Source organism: Fundulus heteroclitus, chromosome 6 (genome assembly GCF_011125445.2).
Source record: "Fundulus heteroclitus isolate FHET01 chromosome 6, MU-UCD_Fhet_4.1, whole genome shotgun sequence".
Lineage (NCBI taxonomy): Eukaryota > Metazoa > Chordata > Actinopteri > Cyprinodontiformes > Fundulidae > Fundulus > Fundulus heteroclitus.
Genome location: NC_046366.1, coordinates 15,541,231 through 15,565,433, shown reverse-complemented (window position 1 = coordinate 15,565,433; position 24,203 = coordinate 15,541,231). Strand labels below are relative to the sequence as shown.

At 38.9% G+C, this 24,203-nt stretch overlaps 1 protein-coding gene across 2 annotated transcripts; it reads left to right on the top strand.

Annotated features, from left to right (window-relative positions):
• On the top strand, nucleotides 1-18,485 carry LOC105937582 (uncharacterized protein KIAA0040). 2 transcript variants are annotated; one of them, XM_036138166.1, is made up of 2 exons: nucleotides 1-139; nucleotides 13,942-18,485. In XM_036138166.1, exon 2 carries the CDS (start codon nucleotides 14,501-14,503, stop codon nucleotides 14,813-14,815), a length of 315 nt encoding a protein of 104 aa, XP_035994059.1. In that variant the 5' UTR covers nucleotides 1-139; nucleotides 13,942-14,500; the 3' UTR covers nucleotides 14,816-18,485. The 2 variants fall into 2 exon arrangements, with proteins under 2 accessions (XP_035994059.1, XP_012734421.2); XM_012878967.3 differs by lacking the exon at nucleotides 1-139 and adding an exon at nucleotides 5,538-5,724.
• Nucleotides 18,486-24,203: the final 5,718 nt, after the last annotated feature.

The window sequence follows — 24,203 nt, the reverse complement described above, 5'->3', positions numbered from 1 at the left end:
TCATCAGACATTTATTGATGCTCAGAGCACTGTGAGTTGGAATGGGAAAGCATGAACAGACAGGGCCTCTCATAAATCACAGAAACAAGGGAGACATGAAGATTTATCCTTTGACAACCTCAGTGGGGCTGAAAGTAAGGTAAGGACTGGCATGCTGGTTTAACTTTATGTTCTGTTTATGCTTTAAGAGGGACCTACATGTTTCTGCTCCATATAACTGCTGTATTCAAAATTAGATTTGGAAAACACTGGTAATTTGATCTGCCAGCGTATTTGCATAAGTGAGATCAAAGAGCAAATAAGGCTTAATTTGCCTGCATGATGGTTTTTATGATTGCCTTTAATTAAAATCCCTCACAATCGCTGGTAACAATTTTACAGATTTCCACATATTTTGCAATTGGTTGGAAGTTTTTACTTTCTGCAGCAAGATTTAAACCATCTAAAAGTGTTTCTAAAACTTCCACACTGTGGAGTAAGATGGCCTATAAACATAGATGTGAGCTTATGTAGTACAAATTGTGAGGTTATCACTAGGTGCCGTGATGGAGAGCTTGCTTGCATGAGAAACAAGAAAAGACAATTATTTCAGAAAAGCAATGCTTTCTTTTCTTGAGTTGTGATTTATTTTCCCAGCTACTGTTGACATCTTCTTCATTCCTGTTATAAAGCTCTACTAAAAGTTATATTAGCCAAGAAGAACTAACATAAATATTGCATGACTGCTTCTTAAGTGATTGTGTTTTTAACGTCAAAAGTAGTTTGAAGGGAGTCAATATGAGAAGCACGGACATAAAAAAAATATTAGGGATCTCCTTCTTTATGTCCACATTATAATTGCCTGATACCATCTGTGGCAGTGTTCTACAGAAGTGTTCATGTCCCTTGAACCTTTTCACACATCCACAAACCTCAGCATATTTTTGGGGGGATTTCATGTGACAGACCAACAAGAAGTGCTGTTCATGATGAAACTGATAAAAATGGGATACTTGTCACAGATGCTGGTCTTGCCTGGGCTGTATGTTTAGTGTTATCCTGCTGAATGGGGAACCTCTGACCTTGTCTTAAGTCCTTTGCAGCCTTAAACAGGATTGTTCTGCATTTAGCTCCATCCATCTTCCTGTCGACTCTGACCAGCTTCCCTGTTCATGTTAAAGAAAATCATCCCCACAGCATGAATATACTGCCTGCTTGTTTCCCTATGGGAAGGTTTTTTTTTTTTTTTTTTAGGTAGATGTGCAGTGTTCGTTTTGGGCCATGCATAGCATTTTCCACCTAGGCCAGAAAATTTAAATTTGCTCTACTCTTCAATGCCCATGTGGGCAATAACAGTGTTACCTGGAGGCGTGTGATCAAGAGGAATGGTTTCCCTGATCTGAACCCGAGCAATGTTTTGCTGTTGAACTTCTGTGCAAAGAATAGAATTTCCATAACAAACACCATGCTCAAGCCCAAGGTAGTCCATAAATGTTCTTGATACCAGGCCACCTTGGGCCATAGGTCCATTGCCAATTTTGAGTAGTGAGGGTGACCTGGAAAAATCTGGTTGAGGAACCTGCTAAAGTGATCTTGCTTTCACACATCCAATAGAATTTGACTTGTCTCCTGAGGGAGGTTGGCGATATGATTTGGAATGGACCACGTTCATGACCTGCTTTGAGGATGTGGTTTGTGGCCTGAAAGTTTGCAGTGTTTGTCACGAGTGCAATCGGAGGATGCGGTGTTGGACACCACTGGTGGTGGAAGCTGTCAAGCTGAAGAGGAGGTCTTTGGGGCTTGGTTGTCCTTGGGGACTCCTGAAGCGCTGTCATCAAATAGTAACTCTTAATTTCTGCAAAAAAAAAATATATCCACTGGGCTATGACTCAACACCTAAATTACAAATATGACTACAATTAAAAGAAAACTATATGTTCTGCAGAAAGTAAGGCCAATGGGGGGGGGGGGGGGGAAAAAGGGGGGGACTGAGCCAGTTGAATGGACCAGTCAATGTTTATGCCTAAGAAACTCCCAAACTTTCAAACTTCCTAATTACAGTCTGCAGATGTACCCTCTTCTTGCAAGATGATTTCCTGGACTTTTCTATCTCCTGCATTTTAATCTGCATGTAAAGTTTTTTTTATTGCAATCTGCTTGATAAATCCAGGGCAGAAACAAGACAAACAGTATCCGTAAAATAGCTGCAAAAACACTGAGCACTTAGCACTACTAAGAGAAGGAACTTAGGCCCTGTCTTTCCCAATCCCGTCCCCGACATGCCCCCCCCCCCCCCCCCCCCACACACACACACACACACACACACACACAAACAAAACAGGGAAGTGCATTCATAGCATAGTTTATTGTCGTATGACCACATAAGGTCATTTCATGGTTCGTAGTTTTTTTAGGCTGGTTATCTGACTTTGGAGTTCTCAGAAACATGAGCCAATGTTTGTCCTCAAGTGATAAAAAAAATGCATAAATACAGGGGAAAAGATGCTGTCCTTTTTTATACCCACACAGTAAAATAGCATATCTGCTGTATTTTGGTTAGTCTTTTCTTCCCCAAGTGTATATATCCTGGGGAACCCCAAATATCAACATCCTAACAGTGTGACTCTACATTCCCACAGTACATTATTTTCTTTCTTCCCTGTCTGGAAATGCTGGTCAAGCAAATGTGGACCCTAGAAAGTCTGTGTTGATTAATGGTCCGCCTTTGGTAAAGAAAAATATTTTACTCTGCATCTTTTGCATCTCAGTTTTATTCATGTAGAGGAGTCCAAGCTGCATGTGTTATATGATCACTATGTTGATATTATTATGTAATAAAATGTTAAAATAGCCATCTGACTTCATGTGCAACAAGTAATTCCTTGTGAAAAATCCTTCAGTTACCATGGCAGCAAACAGCTGGCTTGTAAAACACACCAAGCAATTCCTTATAAAGTAAAGACATGCGTTTCCCCATCTTGTTACCTGGACTCAAATATTTTACACAGCTGAGTCACTGTTCAGGTATGTCCCTGAGGGGACTTTATTGGCCGAGCTATTCCTGGACACTTGTCAGATCCCACTACAACACTTTAGTCACTTTTCATTAGCGCTCACATTCAAGAACTCACAGAGCACATGGCTCCTTTCTTGCTCGTGTTCTGGTGTGTAGCGTCTAGTCAGAGCCAGAAGGTCGCTGTGATCAGCACTGCTCCGTTACATGGCCCAGTAATTCCATAAGCCTTTAGTTAGTGCTCCTGGTAATGTCACAGATACTTTTTTTTTTCCTTTGCTATCATGATTGTCTGACCAGTGATCCAACGTGAGCTCAGCGGTCTTTCCTGCAATTTGTCCAGCCATAGATCTGAGCTGGATAAAGGGATGTATTATTTGAGCTTTTCCCTCCCAGGTGAGATCCACTGTGGAAAACCAGATGGCAGCTACACCTATTATAGCAGTGGGTCAAACCATTATGAATTGAGAGTACGGTTTCACAGAGGAAATGGGACATATACAAGAGGTCAGTGCAGTGTAAGTTGAAAATGCAGCATCCTTGGAAGGAAAAAGAGGTATAATAAACAGCTTTTTTACAAGAATAATACAGTTCCCACCAAGGAAAGGGCAAAACATTGCAAAATATATCCCCCATAATCAATTTATCCAGGAACTTCAGATTTTTTTTTTGTAGTGCCTGGTGCAGAACATACAACAGTTCTTTTACTGTGTTATTCATTCTCATGGCCGTGAAAGTAAATGAGGAGCAGCTAACCTCCACAAATTTCAGAATCAAATATTCAAATATCTCTGCCAGATTAAATGTGCGTCCATGCATACACGATGACTTCAACACGCTGGTTTCCGAAGTAGCAAATGGAATATACAAAGAGAAATAGTTTTCATAAAGTGTGCCCTAAGATGAATTTCCACCAGGGGAAGTGTCGCTTCGCCAAGGTCATTAATCAACTCTTTCTCGAGGTGACTGGACACACTTGAGCCTTAAGAGCCGTTGGGCTGGGCCTAGTTTCTCTTTGAGGCTGGGAACACACTGCCAGTCAGCCAAAAACCCTCTGGGCTGGCGATGTGCATAAGAGTGTGCGTATGTATGCGAATAGCTGACAGCCAGGCACACCTGCAAGATGTGGTGAGACTTGCCTCATCAACTCTCTTGAAACCATGCCCTACAGACACAGAAGAGCACACTGAAAGTTCAGTCAGTCAGCTGATCAGGAAGTATGTTTCTTTTTTTTTTTTTTGTTTATCAGATGAAGTGCTACAGACAATATTTTATCACAAAGTCACAGCTGTGCTCTGATCATGCTTCAGACTCTATTTGAAGTAGAAAAAGCAAGCCTTTGTTTAATGAACTGTAAATAGCTGGAACTGTTTAGCCTGAATATACAGCCCCATGAAAAATTATTCACACCCTACAACCTTTTCACATTGTGTCATGTTGCAGCACCATGCTTCAGCTGATATTATTCGAATTTATTGTGATACACCAAGGCAAAGTAGAGCATGTTGTTAACGTGTAAAGACTTTTCACACTATTCTTACAAATTAAAAATCCCAAAAGTGTGGAGTGCCTTTATACCTAGTGCCCCCGGTTAGTACGTTGTAGAACCATTTTTCACTGCAATTATGGCAGTATGTGTTTTGATGTATGCCTTTTTTCCAAGCTTTCCACATCAGGATTCCACAAATTTTACCAATATCGGGCACAAATTAGCCCAACTTCAACCAGATTTGATGCAGAGCTTCTGTGAAGGTCAGTTTTCAAGTCCACACAGATTCTCAATTATATTTAGGTATTTAGGTATTTTGGCAATCTTTGATCTAGACCATTCAACAAAATATTGGAGCGTTCAAGCAGTATACGTACTTTAAAACGGTGTTCTACACGGGCTGACATGCTGCACTTTCTGAGTTCACAAAAGCTCATCTCGTATATTATGTGAGCAAATATACCGCTCATAAGTCAGTGCATTTCAGCTCAAATGCTTTTCCATAGAGGAGAGGAGATGAACATTTCTTTGCCCCTTTCTTACTTGAATAAAAATCCTATTTTGCTTGACTGAGCTGAGAGCATTGACCAGAGTGCCACAGGCAGAGTGTCAAGGTTTGTGAGCGCATACACTTCACATGACATGCCGCTTTCATATCTTGCTTTCATTCGACTCTTTCACCTGGTGCCGTTCTCAGTGTGGCAGTTTTCATTTCCCCTTTTTTTATTCTCATTTAGGGACTTAGGGATGGGTGGACACTTGTTTTGTCTCTGTGCAAGATGTCTCCACCTTTCCGGCAACACATCCTGTTGTTAATTTCTTACTTCTTAAATAAATACATTTTGTGCTTGAAAATATAGTATTCCTGAAGAAGTTGCACAAACTTTCTGTCTGATGTCACTATGTGCTTGTGTGGGGGGAAATAAGGCAACCACAAGAATCCAGCACACCATGCAGGAAACATAAGCACAGACAGAGGGCCCATTCTTACACAAAGGGGGCAGGGACCAAAACACACTCACGCACACACAGACAGAAAGGAGGAGGAGTATGGAAAACATGGGTAGAGAGAGAGAGAAACAGGAACAGAAAGTGAAGACTTGTCAAGATGTCTGGGTGAGGGGGACCAGAACAGAACAGAAAAGAACACAGCAGAAGCCAGATGCCAAACCGAAAACTACAAAAGTTGACTGGATTAGACAGGAGGGGTGACCTGACCTGCTGCCACAGAAGCGCCTGCCGGGTAAGGTCCTGCTTTCAAACACATCTTGAGTGCCTGTAACTACTCAAAATAAGTGGTTTAAATTAGTTTGTGAAGCTTTTGTTGGGCGATTTAAGATAAAAAAAAACATGCTTCTAAATCTAACTCCAATAAAAAAAAGTGTTGTTTTGACTGTGGTCGTACACGGCAGGATGTCTGACAAGTTGCAACAATGTTCTGATGAGTTTTTTCCTGTCTTTGAATTCTCCAGTATGTCAATAATAACCTTCTGCTCTCTTTTTAAAGAAATGTATTTTCAGTGAAACGTAGCATGAACCGAAACACCTATCTATCAATGGTTGACTGTATTTGTAAATGGATAAAAGGACAGCTTCCAGCACTTCATACTTCATGAATTCTTTCTCACTGAACCATTTCCCTTTGCTAGAATCAAGTTGACACAAGCCTGAAATCTAATGGATTTATACACTTGTTCCTGCTTGTTTAATATTACTCCAGAATGCTTACCACGTCTACCAAATAACTCATGTTCACTGATACAAAATGCTTTCTATTGAAGTTGACTTACAATTTAAACCACATATTTACAAATACGTCATAAAATATATTTAATCTTTTTTTTTTTCTTTTTTTTTTTTTACTATCTGACAATAAATCAAAATAAACTCTTCCAGTTCAGAGAGTTATAATACTTGGAATTACTTCCTTTTACAAAATGTCAGAAAAAGAAAGAGGAATATGTTGTTTCCTTTCCACAAATTCAGGTTGTTCCAAAAAGTCCCTTAGAATTTGGAAGAACTGGCTTACAATAGTTTGCACTAATTTTGGCCCATCCCTCATGACAGTGTGAGTCTCGGTTTTTGCTGCCTTACTCATGTGCAAAAGCTACGACCACAAAGTATTGTCAGGGAGTGAGATCGAGGCTTTGTAACGGCCACACTGAAACAATTACTTTGTTGTTTTCACGCCACTTTGTGACTGATTTTAGGATCATTTAATTTCCTGGCTGATATCTTTAGATGTCACCAGGATATTTTCAAGTATTGCTCTTTCATCTTGATGTCATATGATTTTCAAAGCACATCTGTCCCTCCTCTAAAACACCCCCAGTTATTTTACAGCTTGGAGCGTGTTCTCAGGCTTGCAAGCTACCCCCTTTTTTTTTTTTCTAAATTTAACATTGTAATTGCGATTATATGGCCAAACACTTTAAAATTTCATCAGAGCCCAGGACATGTCTCCAAAACAACAAAGGTCCATACGCTATATGCACTAGCAAAATGTAATTATGTTGAGTTTGGAGTAATGGCTTCTTCTTTCCTGAGTGGCCTTTCAGCCCATGTTAGGACAAGACTTGTGTCATGGTGAATAAAGACACTGTCTAGCAAGGTTGAGTCAGTATCTTCTTCTGTTCTAGGACAGATATATATATTTCAGAACAAAGTAAGTTAATCTCTGACACACATAATCTACTTAAACACAGCGAGGACATGATATCCCCTTTCTGTTTGTTCTCTAGTGAAATTGTTAGAATAGGCTGGACATTGTACCCAAGGTCCACCATGTTCTTACTGACATCTATCCTGATTTCTTTGGATTTATTTTTTCCAGGATATCTCACAAGGAAACAGCATGTTTGAGGTGTTGCTTTAAAATAAAATAACAAATAGTTACTTATGTAAACATATTAAAGGAAACTTAAGTGGAAGAAAATTGCTATGGAAAAAGGAGCACAAGGCACAGACGTACAGAAACTGTAGGCGTGAGAGGATTGTGATGCAAAGGAATTCATTAGGTGTGGACTGCAACTCGAGTGAGTCCTAGAAGAGATACCACACACATACATGTTCAGGACGAGGGCAACAGATGTCTCATCCCTTGTGTGAAGTGATTCCTGAACTACAGACACCAGAACCTGGGCTAAGGAGAAGCACTGGACTTTTGCTCGGCGGTTGAAAGTCCTGCTTTCATGAGAGGAAAGGAGGATTTAGATTTAATTTGGATTTCAAGTTCCCAAAGTTTGGGGGAAGAGTGGAGAGGCACATAGTTCAGGTAGCTCGAGGTCTGGTGTCTCTCCCTTTAGCGCTGATGTTGCTAAGTAACATACCAGTAGCTTAAAAACATGAGATCATCACATTGGCTTTCATAAACTGTTTAAAGCATAGTACTTGTAATATGTGTGAACTACCAAATTTGAAGAAAGAAATAAACAACTGTCCTTACCTTGCCATTTGGCACAAACATCTTATTTCAGCAATCTGAAGGGACCTCAAACAGGAAATATTTTGTTGGACTTAATGTCAATGTAAGGAAAAAATGTTAATTTGAAAGCAAAGTGTCCATGCACTCTGCATTTATTGATCGTGAAGGAAGGGGGATCTGCTCGCACTGTGTGCTCAGGGGCAAATCATTAAAGATTCCTGCGATGCCTTCTGTCACTGCTCTGTGTTTTAGGTCACACGTGCTCCTTAAGAAGAAGCAGAGAACCAGCTCAGTGCAATCAGAACATTCTTCTCAGCCCCTTCCTGGCTTTGTGTGCCTCAGAATTGACTTTTCCTGTGCATCAGTGGCTCAAGGAGAGTACAGTGTCATGAGAAAGTGAAGAGGCCACTAGGAGTCGAGGAATCGCATTTCAGCAAGATAACTGCAAGACATATTGCATTATCTTTAAAGGCCAGAGTTGGTTTTAAATATTCACTCTGAATATGTTGTGTTTTTTGGCTAGTCTGTGTAACTTGCATCACAAATTGACCTTGGATAGGGCTCGCATTTTCTATGTCAGTAGCCTTGGTTATCCAAGTCCAGGCACGAAACAACCGAAACGGTAAAAAAATTCAAACTTCAAACTGTAAAAATGATTCATCTTTTAGTAGAAAGAAATAAAGTAACTTCAGATTACACAATCTGCCCATTTGTTCTATTAGTGTGAACACATAGCGATACCTTACAGTGAACCATTCATTGCAGAGGATCATGACTAATCTATTCCATCCTCTGACTTTACCCACTGATTCATCATTTGCTGTCTTTGTTAGGCAACCAGACTAAACTGATACACCTCCCCTTATTTTGGCCTCGGTCTCCCGCACAAGCGCGTTGCTCTCTCACACTACACAAATATGCTGCAGTTCAGACAGACTCATAACAAGTGCGGGTACCAGCAGCCAGTTGTCGAGAAAGATGAAGCAGAGACAACAGCAACTCCCACTTTGTGTCCAAAATTAGCGCTAGTTATTTCCATCCACTGCTGTTATTAGTTAGTCAGGTTATTGAGAGAAAAAGTTCCAGAATGACAAAAACACAGCACAGTCAGGTTCTTACTTTAGTTAAGATGTATTGAATGGCTATGCAAGTCCAACTTCCCTTAGAGGTAAAGAGTCAGCAGAGAAAATGTGAGAAAACAAAGTACTACTTAGGTTTCTGTATTTCACAGAAGTGACATCATTGGGTTACAAATGCTGAAGCTCTGTGAGCGGCGAGTTACGTTTGGGTGTGAGATTATTCACATTTTTAAACTTAGGAACCGTTGTCAAATCAGAGTAAATAAACAGATGGAGAAACAAAGACGAATACAGTTCTAAAACACAGCTGTTATAAGGGGATTTGGACTATTTGTTTAACTTGAATTTCTGGGAAGCCTTCAACTGATTGGAAATTCTAGTGAAATGAAACTGTGTAAGACATATAGAGGAAATTGACACAATGTGGGGATTTTGATAACATTTATAATACACTTAAAACAGGAAGCTGGTCATAACAAGTTTTTGCAAACTTCCTGGAGTTTAATCTGACTGAATTATAAATTTCAATAAATTAGAATATCATTGGAAAGCTAATTGAATTTAGTAAATCAATTTACGAAGTAAAGCTCACATACCGTATGACATGGGTTCCTTACACACAGAGGGATATTTTCAAGTGTTTATTCTTTTTAAGTCCAAATGATTATGACTTACAACTAATGAAAACCAAAAAGTCATTTTCTCAAAATATTACAATAATACAAAGAACCAACAAAAACAGGTTTTTAATGTAGATAATTTTTGTTAATACCCACACAAGGGGAAGCATGCTGACTTGATAGTCGTCCAGCAGACATTCAGTGATAGCCACCGCAAGGCGGAGAAGTCAGAAAAGTTCATTGCTCAAAATGCGTTAGTTCAAAGAATGAATTATACAAGCTTGTTATATAAAGTTTAATGGAATGAAAAACTTTGGTAGACAAAGGTGAAACAAGCAAAAGGCATAACTGTACCCTTCAGAAAGTTGTGAAGAAAACCAGATTTAAGAGATTGGGGGATATTCCCGAGGCATGGACTGCAGGTGGAGTTAGTGCTTCTTTAGCCAGTACACACAGACACGTCCAGAACATGGCCAGCGACTGTTTTCTTCCTTGTCTTAAGCCATTCCAGGAATACAGACGTAAGGTTAGGTAGAAACCGCTGTCAGATCAAAGTCTTTTTCTTTTTTTTTCTTTTTTTGGTCAAACTAAAGCTTGCATTTAATTTAGAAATCATCAAGTTGCCAGAATCTGGATGAAGAGGGAGAGGTACAGAGTCCCAGTTGCAGAAGGCCCAATGGACATTTTCAGCAGTCAGTGGTGACTTGGGGAAATGTCACTTTTGTTTCTATGTGTCATATTAAAGCTACAGTTGGTAATCCTACTCAGAAACACTTTTGTTATACTGGGTGAAATAGTCCTTTCATCCTGACAGTAGCAAATACATAATGTATTCAGAAAAAGGAGGTTAAAAAAATCGATCTCTGTGAAAGCTGCTGGCCTATAAATACTCTAACTCTAACCAATCCCTGTCGTTTGGTCTGAATGGCAGGGATTTGTCAAAGTTTGGTCCTGCTCTCAGGTCCTGCTCTCACCCCCCTCTGTTTCTCAAGATCCGGAGGGTATTACTTTATCTGTTGGTTGTCCCACATGTCAATCATTCTGAAGCGCTCATGTAATGGCAATGTGCGTAAAGTCCATTTGCTGGACTTTAAAGTGAAAAACTGCGGACTTTTGACTGCAGTGAAATAGCTTTTATAGGTTGGATATTGGACATTTGCGCTTCACTGATTTGGCTGGGTGTTCTTTGGCAGAGGAGCGGGCAGCCCCGGGGGCCAGTAACACACTTTTTAACCAAACACTTTTTAGAGACAAAACAAAACAGTTTTCAGTCTGTGTGAAATGAGAGAAAGTGTCGTTAAATCGGTGGATCGGATTTAGCTTAATACAGTAGTCTGTCTGCATATAAAAAGCTGAAGTTTCCTTTTTATTTTGTTTCCTTCAGGTATGGTGTATGGTTTGTACGTATTAAAATAATAATAATAAGAAGAAATAATAGTAAAATTATATTTCGGTTTGGCCCACTGCATTCAAGAGGGACCTTAATATTGTTATCAGTCTTCAATTTAACTTTTCCCTGGAATTTCTTGTGGAAAACCTCGCTCTTGGTCAGTCAGTGAACAGCAGTCTGTCCTCATCACTCCTCAGCCCATGCCCCCTCTGATCGTCCCTACTCCTGAGCAGGGTCGGGAAAAGACTGTTGCTGTATTGCTCGAAATACAATACAGCAACAGTCAAGAGCCAAGTAGAGTCAAGCCAATTGGAAATGGTGTAAAAGGGGCTAATGTGAAGTAAAGTAAATTTATATGTCAGTGAAATTGTAAATCTTTTTAGATGCACATGTGCAGTATGTAAAATATTTACCTTAAAATATATTAAAGTGGGGTATGTAAAAATGTAAATATTTCCTCTTACACATAAGGAAAAAAATAACTTTTCTCACTTCTCACATCTGACAACCCAAGTTTATGCGTTTTTTTGTGGGAGGGATTTTTGTCCTCACTGGAACATATATGACATTTAACCCTCATGTTTCACAAAAATATTCAAACAAGTTTATTTTTTCTCCTCATTTTACACAAAATCGAATTTCAAGGCAAGCATGAGGGAGCACCTAAAATAAGTTAAAATAGACACAGACAACTTGGTAATTTGATTCTAAATAAGAGGGAACCATATTAGCTCTATTTCTCAACTTGCTGATTCAGACGAAACTCTTCTTGAAGCAAGTGGCTTCCTGTTGAGCGCATGAGCTGGGGAGGGTAGACGGAAGTTCAGCAGGCTCTCTGCGGGTAAACTTATTTTACACATGAAGCGCGGCGCACGATGACAGCGAAGCCACAACTATTTGCTCGCCTATTGCAGGTGCGTCGCCTCTTCTCTCTCCATCAGCAGCGAGTAAATGCGAGATGTAGATGACACTCTTCCCTCTTTCTTGCAACCACAATGCAACGACTGCTGAAAGCGTCAGAGCCTTTAAAGAGAGCACTTGAGTGAAATGGTGTTTGAAACCATTTTTTTAAGAAAAACTATTTAAACAAAGATGTTGCCTCAAGGTTTCAGACTCAAACTGTTTCATTACAAAAAGGAGCAGTTTGGTTTCGTTCGCTGGGTTTAATTTTGCACATCCGAAGCAAAGACATTATTGTGAAGAGATGCTTAATAGGGGGTTAAACGGGGCAAATGAAAGTATCTATAAGGATTTGGGGTAGATTTTATTAATCTACTGCAATGGGAGCTATAAGCTGTGTATGGCCCCTTGTTTTAAAATTCATCAAAGATACCCTGATTAAAGAAATAAATCAGTTTTTGAAAGTTTCATTAAAGTTGTTGAAGGAAAAAAGCCATCCAAACCAACATCAAACTGTACGGAAAAAAAAAAAAATACCCCCTAAACCTAATAACAACTTCCATCACCCAGTAGCAATGACTGAAAGTGACTGTTTTACATGCAATTTTGGTTTGTTGCAGAATTGTTTTAATTGAGACACACAGGAGAGTTTTTAAACAATGGCCTGTTTAGGTCAAGCCACAGCATCTCAATCAGATTTAAGTCTATAACTAGCCCGCTACAAAACCGTTTAATCATTCAGAGATGGACTTGCGGCGGTGCTTTGGGGTGTCGTCCTACTGAATAATCCAAGTAAACTTTTGTACAAGGTCACAAACTCATTACCAGAGATTCTTCATCAGGATTTCATGCTGGAGAAAAAAAAAAAACTGATTTTTCCATTATTGGTTCCAAGTCCTGTAGCAGTAGAGCAACCTTAGATAATCACACCGTTCACCATGTTGGACTTTTGATTCTCTTTTTCTGATAGTCTGTGTTAGTTTTATCCCAAAAGTAACAAGATGCCCACCTTCCAAATTGTTCCAGTTTTTGTCTCATTAATGTTTTGTCTTCTCTTTTGACTTGTACTTTTATCTTGGAAAAGTTCCCTGCTTTGCCATGTTTTCTCGAGTTGTGGATAGTGTGGTTCGCTGGAATCCATAAGCCTTTTGCAAGCTAATAGATGTTAAAAAATGTGTTTATCATCTGTTCTTGCATTTGGGTAGATCAGTGTAAAATGTGTTGATTTTTTAGATGTTTTGGCCTAATTCACATGACCATTCAGGTTTGACTTAAATGATTTCTTAATTTTACAGTCTAGTAGTAATCAGACCAGGGTGTGGCTAGTGAAACTAAACCAAATAAATACAATTAAACACGGTTAACTCATGGTGTAGAGAAGGAGGTGGGTATATTTTTACATGGGTCATTTTTCTCCCTTTAATAAAAGCAATCAGAAACTGGAAATTGTTTTTTTTTTGTATTCACTAATGGGTATTTCAGATGTTTCTAAGACAAAAAAGGTGAAACAGAAGAAATCTTTAACAAGCAAAAAACTGTTCAGAGCACTGTTCATCCAGATAAGTCTACTTTAGCGGGTCCCTCTCTGGTCTATCTGGCGTCCCTTTCCCTAGTTTCCTCTGATATGCTGTCACACTCTCCATCTCAGCGGGACTCTTAGGAAGATTGGTTACCTCTTTCTCCATCTCGCCTTCCCTCAGACGCAATCTCCCCTCGATTTTGTCCTCCCTCTTTTGCTTCACCTCTGTGTTCCCTCAGCGGGACCCTTGAAGGGGATCTGCCCTGAATCCTGAATAACTCCTCAGAAATATTAATGGAAGAAAAGCTGAACATAAATATATATATATATATATATATATATATATATATATGTATATATATATATATATATATATCCAAGAAAGGATAGCAGGAGTGGAAATGTTAAAAGCAGAACGATGGATTGGAGGCAGGGTAAACCAAAGAGGGGAGGAAGAAGATAAGCTTTTCTGCCCGAAAGCAAATTTCTGTCTGTGTTAATTTTCCTTTTCTTCTGTTTGTTTCACAGCCACAACAATTCAACAGTGTGACAAAACCAAACGGAAAGCTAAAGGGCAAGAGGACTTGAGAAAACAATTACGGGAATGTTGACCTGCATAAACAAAGTCAGCTTAAGATTTTTTGTTTTTTTTGTCCAGATCAAATCACACCAACAAGGCGATTTCAAGGAAAACGCTCCCACAAACAAGCAGTGTTGGTCTTTTTAATAGCCAAAGGGACACTTTGTAACAGCCAGCATCCATAAGGTGGACTTCCACAGAGTCACATGAAAAGCACAAGCATGAACACGTGCATCATATAGAGCTGTGCCTCGGGTAACTATCTCATCTGGGATCTTCATGAAGAATGAGAAGCATGGGAAGTTCATTGTCAAGTCACTGAAAGTCTCTGTCCTGACAGCTGATGGATTGACTTGTGCTCGGAGAGATAAATGAGATATCAATCAGCTTTTAAAGTTAAAGCAACTCACTCAGATTAACAACTTCCTTCTGTTATCTCTCTAAAACTTTCATTGAAACAATTTGGCAGTCCAAGACGAGTAAACCCAGCTCCGCAGGCCAAACGCTATGGAGGGGAATTTTCAGAGTGCCAAGGACTTTTTTGACTGGCTTTGGAGCTTCGTTGTGGACAAACACAACCAGGGGGTCCACAACACCATCTGCCTGGTCGTCTTGCTGACTCTTCCTCTGCTCATCTTCCTCACCGCCGCGATGGTGTGCTGCCACTGCTGCTGCTGTCGCCATGAGAACAGCTGCTGTTGTTGTCGTGGAGGCTCCTCGGGGTCAGCAATGAAAAAGAAAAAGAGCTCAACCAACAACGAGGACTTGTGGATATCTGTAAAGCCTATGACACCTGACCGGGTCGCTATGGGCATGGTGTGAGGGTCAGCTCTGTGTTTTAAACTCCCTGATCCTGGGCCAGTTCAAGTAGTGCTGCTGGTCAGTAGCTGTAAAGATGTAAAACTCAAAGTGTTTATTGGGATAAAGGAATAAGGATATTGTTCAAATCAAAGGACATCACATGGTAGCGGGCACGGATGTGGCTGAGACAACTTTAGTTTTGTATATAAATAATTGTCACTCTGTATTCACGTGATGCTGTGTCTGCTGGTTTTATGACAGTGTTTACATTTTTATGAGCTGTTTTTGTTTTTTAGCTTTTCTTAATGTGTGGTACGTGTACATATTTCCTATTTTCGCCACCTCTGCCGTTCAGCTTATGTAGAAAACAGGTCCTGTATTGATGCACCAATAAATAGGGAAGCATATGAATTTTGGATATTTTTTTATCAATTACACAAAATATCTCAGAGGTCCAACAAGACAGTATGCAATACGCTACAGAGTGAAATAGTGGAATAAAACAAAAAACAAATTCACTGTATCTGCAATTGCCTTTTACAGGAACCCTTATGATCACTTAATATAAAAAGGTTTCTCTCTTTTTTACATCTTCCATGTCATCTAATTTGCTCTTCCACATCCTTTTTAGGACCATGAAATGGCCCAATTGTAAAAGATATAGATAATTAAAAACAAATTAATGCTTGACATCAAATAAACAAGTTGACAAATATTTGATCTTCAGCCCTGATCATGCAAAACAGCTGGGGATCAGATATAACCAGTCATGTGATATGAGCATGCTGCGAGATGACTGGGCTTAATATTGCTTCGCTGTGTGTCTCTTCACAGAACACTTGCATAAATAATACCTGTAAACAAAGAAAGCCATAAATAAATTCAGTTGAGAAGCAAACGTGATGATTTATTTAATGGGTAAGCTTTTAATTAATTAAAGCCTTCAAAGTTATGAAGTGAATGGGCTTGGCGAGTAATTAATGCTACCTTAGTTTTAGCTACATGTCTGAAACATACAAGAAAATGGAAACCTTATTGAAATCATATCAGATTTAGTTACAAATTATCAGTTTTTTTTTTATGTCAATGACTTTCTCAAAGCCCAATTAAGCAGAAGTCTGTGTGAAGCGTCGACATCTTTATGCATTAGCTTATTCCGATGCTAAGTTGATCTACTTGCTCAAGTGCTGCTGGGGAAACAAGCTATGCTCGTCTCATTACGGCTCAGACGGGCATGTCCCTACGCGGAGAGAGCAGGGATGTCTCCCGTGCTTGGTTTCTGCCTCGTACGACTCTCCTGTAAACCTAAAGCCTTGGTATGAATGCATATTGTCCAGTGAAAATTAGACGGCAAAGTAAAAAAAGGTTTCCGAAAATTGTTCATGACACTCAGTCAAAGATTCGCTGAAGGTGTCTGTAGTTTGTGTTTACCAGAGAGAAAGAAATGTCTGTTTGCAGAGTCTGTTTGTATTATCACATCCTTACAGAGGAAGACTTTTTTTCAGACAGATTCATAATGATCAGAGACAAGCTGTTTCTCTATTTCCAGCCTTTGTGCAGACATGAGGCAATGCCTTTTCTTCCCATCTGTCAAACTGTTAAACCAAACGTGTATCAGATGTATCTTGCTTTTCTGAACTGAACTGAAATGAAGAACTCACTTGGAAATTCACACGGTAAAAAGAATATTTTGAGAATAACCTGGTTAGATTTCAACGACTGAAAAATGTGTGAAAATAAACATTTTACGATTTTGTTTGCAAACACCGTGGCAGTTCTAACATGCTAATAGACACATAATCATTGTGTCTCGGGATTATGAGGACTGGTTTAATAAGTAAGCACAGGGATAAAATGGGATCCTTCTTTTTGTCTCTAATTAGAGTTATTCAAAGATAAAGAGCAATCATTTCTAGTTTCACATGTATTCTACTTAATTTGCCACTTATTAAAAGTATCTGGTGTTTAAGTACATATTAAGAAACTATTGCACAGCAAGTCCCTCTGAAACAACTGTTTAGCAGGCTGACAGGTTAAATTTAGCATGAGCTTCAGAAAACAAGCAGGGGATGGGACATAACATTTATCTTTATTTGCTTTGGTTTTATGTGCCACATTTGTGTGATAAGACCGAATAGATCTACATAGAGATTTTTTATGTGAGCTCAAATGTAGACCCACTTAAAGATGCCTCCTGAGACAGTTTTCAGAGTTTTTAAATGTTTTGATTCAATCTAAACACAGAGTGTATAAATTGTGCGCACAATTTTGTTGCTTATTTGCAAAAAATTGCTGACGTTGTTGAGTTTCTTTCAATTATACACTTGACTAGATTTTGTTGTTGCCCTGAATCCATAATTTATCCGGTCTGCACAGTGATATAGCACAAAATGGAAGATAGGAGAAAGAAAAAAAAATATTTGTACGATTCTGCATTTCTTTAACCATAATACTGCAGGGTTTGAAGTGATTGTGGCCGTGTACAGGCTGACATCTGCATACTGGCAGCTTATACAATATTGAAAAAGAGCATCCGTCCATCCATGTCATGTAGCTCATAATCATTTTTACCATGTGTCATCCTGCAGTTGCTGCTGAAATTACTCTGAGGCAATAACAAGGGAGGAGCAAATTTCTTAAACTATACAACAATAATCAAGAAAAACTGAAAACTACTGTTGCCAATCAGTTACTGAACAGCTCTGTCTGGTTGTGGTTATACACAAGAAAATATAAACATATTTGCGTTTTTGAAGGATATGGATTTTTGTTGCAAGCAGAAAGAAAACAGTTATTTTGTGCAAATTGTGCATGTTTCTTGATATCTGCTATAAAATCTGTTAGTGTTACATTTTACGAACAAACCCAGAAACCTTTAAAACGTGTTAAATGTTTAGTTCTATGAAGACAATAGTTTATATGATACTGCATTTTTACTTAATTGTGCTTTTTATCCTCAAAGTGACAATGAATCTGGGCATCCTGTGCATCAGTGGAAGAGCAGGTGCATGGAGGCTATTGTCCTTAACGCAGCCGCCCCAGGTTTAATTCCCCATCCGAGCCATTAACTACTAGTCTTACCTTCTCTTTTTGCCCTTCTTCCTGGTAAATAAAGATAACTACCAGCACAACATTTAAAAACAAGCAAAAACATGATTGACAACATGTTTTAAATCAGACATTTTCCAGATTAAGACACATAATGGATGTTTCTCAGTTAGAAATCAGGACTTTTATTTTTCAGGTAAGACATTAAAGTTCAACATATGCAATGAGGAAAATATGGAAAAGTACTGTTTTATATTGTTCCATTGCCTCACCGGGTGTTTTAGATGAGAAGACAGAGACTTTTTTTAAGAACTTATTTTTCAAAGAAAGCTTTGTTCTGAAGCGTAGCCGAACAAGAATGCAACTAAAGACACAAAGCACTCCCCAAAATGGAACAAGAGGGCCATTTCCTTCTTGTTATCGCCTGCTGCTTCATGCTGTGTGGGTGTTCCTGCTGTTGTCCTCATGAAGATCAGTTAACATACTCAGCTTTATTTATTTATTTATCTTGGAGAATTTAAGGACCCGTTTAGCAAAGCAGTTAACAAAGCCAATGTAAGTTGCGTCTTAGATAAAATGTCATCAGTGTCAACTGGAGAGTCTTCATCCTTTTGTCACTAATAAAAAAAAATGCTCACCTTTTTATTTGTGTCGTAAATCATGATGTTTAACAACAGAACATTTATAATGAGGTGTTGTTTGTGTCTTTGCAATTCTTGCAGAGGTTGCAGAGGTTCATATTAAAAACCTCTGAATAGGTAATACGCAGCAAAGAGTATGTTTAAGAAATGTCAAAAAGGCCCGGCAAGGCAGTGATCATCGGCCATTATTTCACAATTTGATTTGTTGAGTAGTTGAACTCAACACTTGTGTGTTTTCAGACCTTGTAATATTTTTTTTACCACATAACCCAAACAAGGAAATCTCTGCTGGATGTCTGCAAGGTCAAAAGCAACAAAACATTTCCTTTTTGTATTAAATCGGGAGTCTCTGAGCATCTTCTAAGGAAAAGTCTCTAAATCAGGTGCTTCACAGCTAAAGAACATCAAACTCCAGAATAGCGCTGGATTAATGTTCAGCTTTTATTGTGCAAACTTTACATAAGACTACTGTTTCAACATTATCTGTTTCTTCACCAGATACAAAGTAAACAAAGCAGTGAGGTAAGGGGATCCTAAACAACCTCAAATAGCCAAACGGGATTCATTGCAGACATGATTTAGTCATATTACAAACATATTGGTCAGACCAAATAAGGGTGGAGCTCACCACAGTGGGTGCATTCCTTACCAGTCAGCATGCGGATCAACTGAGGAGGTGCTGATGTCAAGGTTATGTGAGTGGAGACTTTTGTATCATAAGAAAAGCAAATCATTGGGAGGGGTGGGAAATAACCTGTCTGAGCAAAATGACTTTATTATACGCTGATAACCCCTGACGATGTTGATGTGCAGCGCTAAAATATACAGCAACATGCGTCAATCGGTAGTTGAAACACAAGCTGCCACACAAACAACCCCGATGGTTTTATTTCAGTCATATGATTTCAGTGTGTGTCTCCACTGTCACTGGTGGATCTGAAGCATCGGGCATATGACCGTGTACGCACCACTGTTAGACTTGTTTCAAGTTGTTTATAATTAAATTGCCTAAACATGATGTCGAGGCATTTGTCGGTTTACGTTTTGCATAATAAAAGCTGAAATTCTAACAGTTAGCTCCAGCTTTATTTTGTATTTTAGTCGTATTTATTTGTTTTGTCCTGTTGAACTTTTACACAAAAGACATAATTAGTGAAATAAGTGTTTGAAGTTGTGCTACTTCAGTGTTCACAATAATTAAAAAATCAAAAAGTAATGAAAATGAATATTTCATTCAAGATAATAAAATGTTCCATTGAACTGAGAACTAATGCCTGATGATCAGTGCAGATAGAAATGTTTCAATGATTTTTTTATAGTTGATGAATTATATAGGAAGCTATATATATATATATATATATATATATATATATATATATATATATATATATATATATATATATACAATCCAGTCACCCACATGGATATTTGAAAAAATACAGTGTATTACACTGTTCAACCCACAGTTTGCAAACAGTGAAACCTGGTGGTGAAGTTACCAACTGGAGGCTGCTAAATGTCCCTCATTGAAAAACACATAGAATCCACCATCCAGCATTTGATTATTATTTTTTTATTATTATTATTTAATTTTTTTTGCAGGTAATGAAGTATTGTGCAAAAACTCAAATATAATATGTATTTTCAGACTAGAGGGTCATTGCTAAGGTAGGGAAATGCAACAAGGGTTATTTTCCTCTGACTGGACACTGCAGTTATGTATTATTCACTCTATTATCATTTGGCATCCCTGCACTTATAATATTTCATCGTATTTTACCCAATGAATCCAAAAAGCTAGATGAATACCACAAAATGTGAGCGCTAACATGCAGACTACTCAGTTGGCCTGGAGGAATCCCAGATGAAATTAAGCTGTAATAGATCTCGTGCTGAGACACAGTTCATGTTTTATGATTTAAATTCTATAAATATCAAATAATGAAATCTAATGAACACAGTCTGAGTTCAACATGAAGCTTATTCTTATGCAGCCTTACTCCCCAATCACAAACCACGTCTTTGTTAAACAAGGCCTTGCATGAAAACAAGAAACATGTCACACTGAACCTGGAGGGAAGTGTCGACCTGAGTGGCACAGGCAGACAGACGTCACGGGTATGTCAGCAAGCTTGTGTTGTCCTCTGTTTATACGTAGATATCCAGAAACGGGGGTGAAGAGAAGAGGGGATGCCGGCCAGCTGTTCCCACTGTTTATTCTTGCACTGAGCAAAGCACGTACCTCTCAAGGCAATGGTAGGAAGCAATCTCTTTAAAGTAATTTGCTGCCACTGTCTCAGACGGCCACTTGGATCAGTGAGCCCTTGTGAGACATTTCATTCCCAGGCTGAAATAAAATACAATGCTAAAAATATTTGTTGGCACATTTATGCAGCTGCTTTCCACAGACTGATTTATTCTGATGAGTAAAATGTAAACTGCATTATCCTTTCACTTCCTTCTTTGCCCGTTGTATACGGAACAACACTCCAAAACTCCTGTCTTGTTTGATCAAGTCACGTCTTAGATCTGAATCGTTTTGTGTTTAAGTGATTTGGTGTGCTTCTCATCCTTATCCTTTAGCTGTGTAAAAATAGTACATGCTCAGACAGCCAGTGCAATAAAGAAATTAAATAAACTGGCCTTGCCTCTCGCCTTTTGTAGATTATGTGATGGAGAATTGAGAAATGGTTTCGAGGCCAGACGACAGTCATCAGTTCCAGCAAGGGCAGTTACTTAACTCACCATGATGAAAGCGCTGCGCTTTGGAAACTGTGGTTCTATTTAAAGGCAATCAGCTAAAAAGTCAGAGATCACGTTGTCTACTGGTTTATAGTGCAGTTTAGAGAACCAAACAGCGCTTGAAAATCATGTGAACCCTAAAACACAGCGCCTATGGGCAGAGCTGGTGTTGGAGGTTTGGTGCCCTTGGCAAAAATGTGGTTTGACCCCTGAGCAGGAAGGTTTGACCACTTTATTAGCACAGTGTGTTTAATATTTCCTGAGTGCATGTGTCCAGGACAGTATAGAAGATTTACCTTTTTATCAGAGGGACTAGTGGTATCCACGATAGACAATTATTTTGTTGAGATTACAAATTAAAGGAGGTTGTACTAAACTCACATAGCTACACAGCAGCCCCTACAGTATCATCAATAGACAACTTTGTTTGATTTCAGAAAATCCAACACTTAACAGAAAAACAAACGCTGAGCTGCCACATGTGCCACATCTAATAAGCACAAATACGCTGACTAAGAGGGAGATGTTACAACCAAACAACATTTAGAGCAGCTCTATTTCACACCAACAATAAAGACACGGCCCAATAGTTTAATTGGCCAAGTATTTTCGGAAGAATATTCAAATGAGGCAGAAAATAATATTCTTTACCATTTCTTTCAAAGCTTTTTTATCCTATTCTGTTAACACTAAAAGTGTGAAAAAAACATTTGATTATAGTGTAAGATATAAATAAATAACAGGAAGGAGTGAAGGAAACAAGCTTTATCTTGAGCATCTTATCATTTCCAGTCCTTCAAACCAGGGATCCAGAATTTCCATTTTGACTATCTTATTTGGCAGATTTATTTCTGTTTAAAAAGAGCAAATGTAGAAACTAATATTGACTGAAAAGCTCACAGTCTGTTCATTCTTGTTCCAGGAGAATTAAAAGTTATAACAATAAATGGGAATAGTTTTTTTATTATTAAATCAACTATTAATCTTTTTAAAAAGATGTTTTTCTTTTTAACCCTAGAATGGCTCGTCTGTGGCTGTCTTGATTTAGGTTTTTGTTTATTTATTTTGGACGTTTCTGGACTTTTCTTGGATCAGCCTTCACTTCTGAGCCACTATCCAATCAGCTCAGTCTCCTTCCAGCCAACACCTTGGTCTTAATCAGATCCACCTGCTGCAATAATTAGTCAACTCTTCTTCACCTGTCTACATACACCTGCCTCAGCCAACTCATGCCTGCCAAAACGTCTCATCTCATCTAGTCCTGTGTGATGTGCTCTGCTTCTACCAGTTCCTGTGTGCTCAGCCAGCTGGACTCTTCAGATAAAAGCTGCCTGTGTCTGCATGCTGAAGTTCAGCCTGTTTCCCTGTGAGTTTAAGCCCCTTGCTCTGCTCTTTTTGGTGGTTCCCCTGTCCACATCACCCGTTCTGGTCTATCACTACCTGCATCCTCTGGTCTCCTGTTCATCCCTTCCTGTCTGCACCATCAGCCATGACTCATCTGTCTAGTCTGGTTCTGCTTGCTTGCCTCAGCTGCCATTACTCATTCCCTCACAATAAGCCTTTTTAGGAAAACGTAACTGTGTCCGGCTGAATATCGGGTGCACCAGCATCATTCATTACAGTGGCCTAGTTTTTATAGGAAATACCTTCCAACAACCATTCATGAAGAAAACTTAAAGGATTTTCTAACAGTTCACAACTGTTTGGGTGGAAAACACAAACAGTGAAAAAGCCCAGTCTACAAGAAGCTACGAGTCATATGCTAATTTCTTTGAACCACAACAGAACCTGCCAGCTAACATTGTTTAGCTTAACTAACTTAGTAAGGAACATGTTAGAAAGGTTATTGATCACTCTCAGGCTCCTTGCAGACTTGCTTATACAAAAACAAAGTCAATTTGATCAGCTGATTGTGGCAAAAGGTCAGTTCAATTTTGTTTTTTAGCACATTTGATTGACCGTGGTAAGAGGCCCATCAAAATGAGGCACACCAACACTATATATATATATATATATATATATAAGGGCTGGGCAACGATTAAAATATTTAATCGTGATTAATCGCATTGTATTTACAAACTCCAAGAATTAATTCAAAAGTAGTGTAAAGAGCACTTTTATTTTAATGTTCTGCTGCCATATGAACAAAAGTGTTGTAACATTTGTAGCACTTATCAGTAACACATATTTAGTGTAAAGCTCAACTTAAACATGTAAAACAAAAAATAGCAATAATAATAAATTAAAGCTTATTGCCACTGACAGGGAATTCTCTTTATGGGGAAAAAATCTACCAAAAACAGGCAATTTCTGAGGTAACAGCAGGGAGCAGCATTACCATTTTATGTTCAATACCAAAGTTTAACTTGGCAGTGGTTACAACTAACTTGTTTCTGTCATATTCGATGCTGGAAGAACTTTAAACTGAAATGCTTGCTAACTCGATATGCTTGCGTTGCTTGCGTTTATTTGACGTTGACACGAGGTTTTTTGTTGTTGCTTTCTCGCGTGCATATCCACCTTATTTTTGACGGAAACATGGAGGCAGCGAGTTGACGTTTGTTTGGGCGAGACTTCCGCCCGCTCACTTCCTGTCAGTGTTTAGCTATCTGAGAAGCGGCTCATGCGGCTACTTCGTCTCAAATTACTCGTCATTATGACTTCGAGGAAGACCGGGATCATGTGTGTGGTTAGAGGTTGTCATAGTAACGGGTGTAAAAGAAAGGTTTACGTGGAGCAGGAGTGTTTTAATCATCGACCGTGTACAAAAGTTGTGGATACGAGGCGCCCTACTTCATTCACCCTCAGCCGAAGAATGAGGAATCCCTTCGCCTGTGGTTAAAAGCTTAAAATCTGAAGAAACCACCGAAGCGACCGTATGTTTTTTTCATTTTGTGGACAAAAGACCAACATAAGACCACATGATGCCAGAAAAGTGTCTGGGCTGCGAAGTTCCATAAAAAAACAAAACCAGGAGA

Bases quoted from the DNA above. Each gene is read 5' to 3' on its own strand.
- LOC105937582 (XM_036138166.1), top strand. From the start codon at position 14,501: ATGGAGGGGAATTTTCAGAGTGCCAAGGACTTTTTTGACTGGCTTTGG.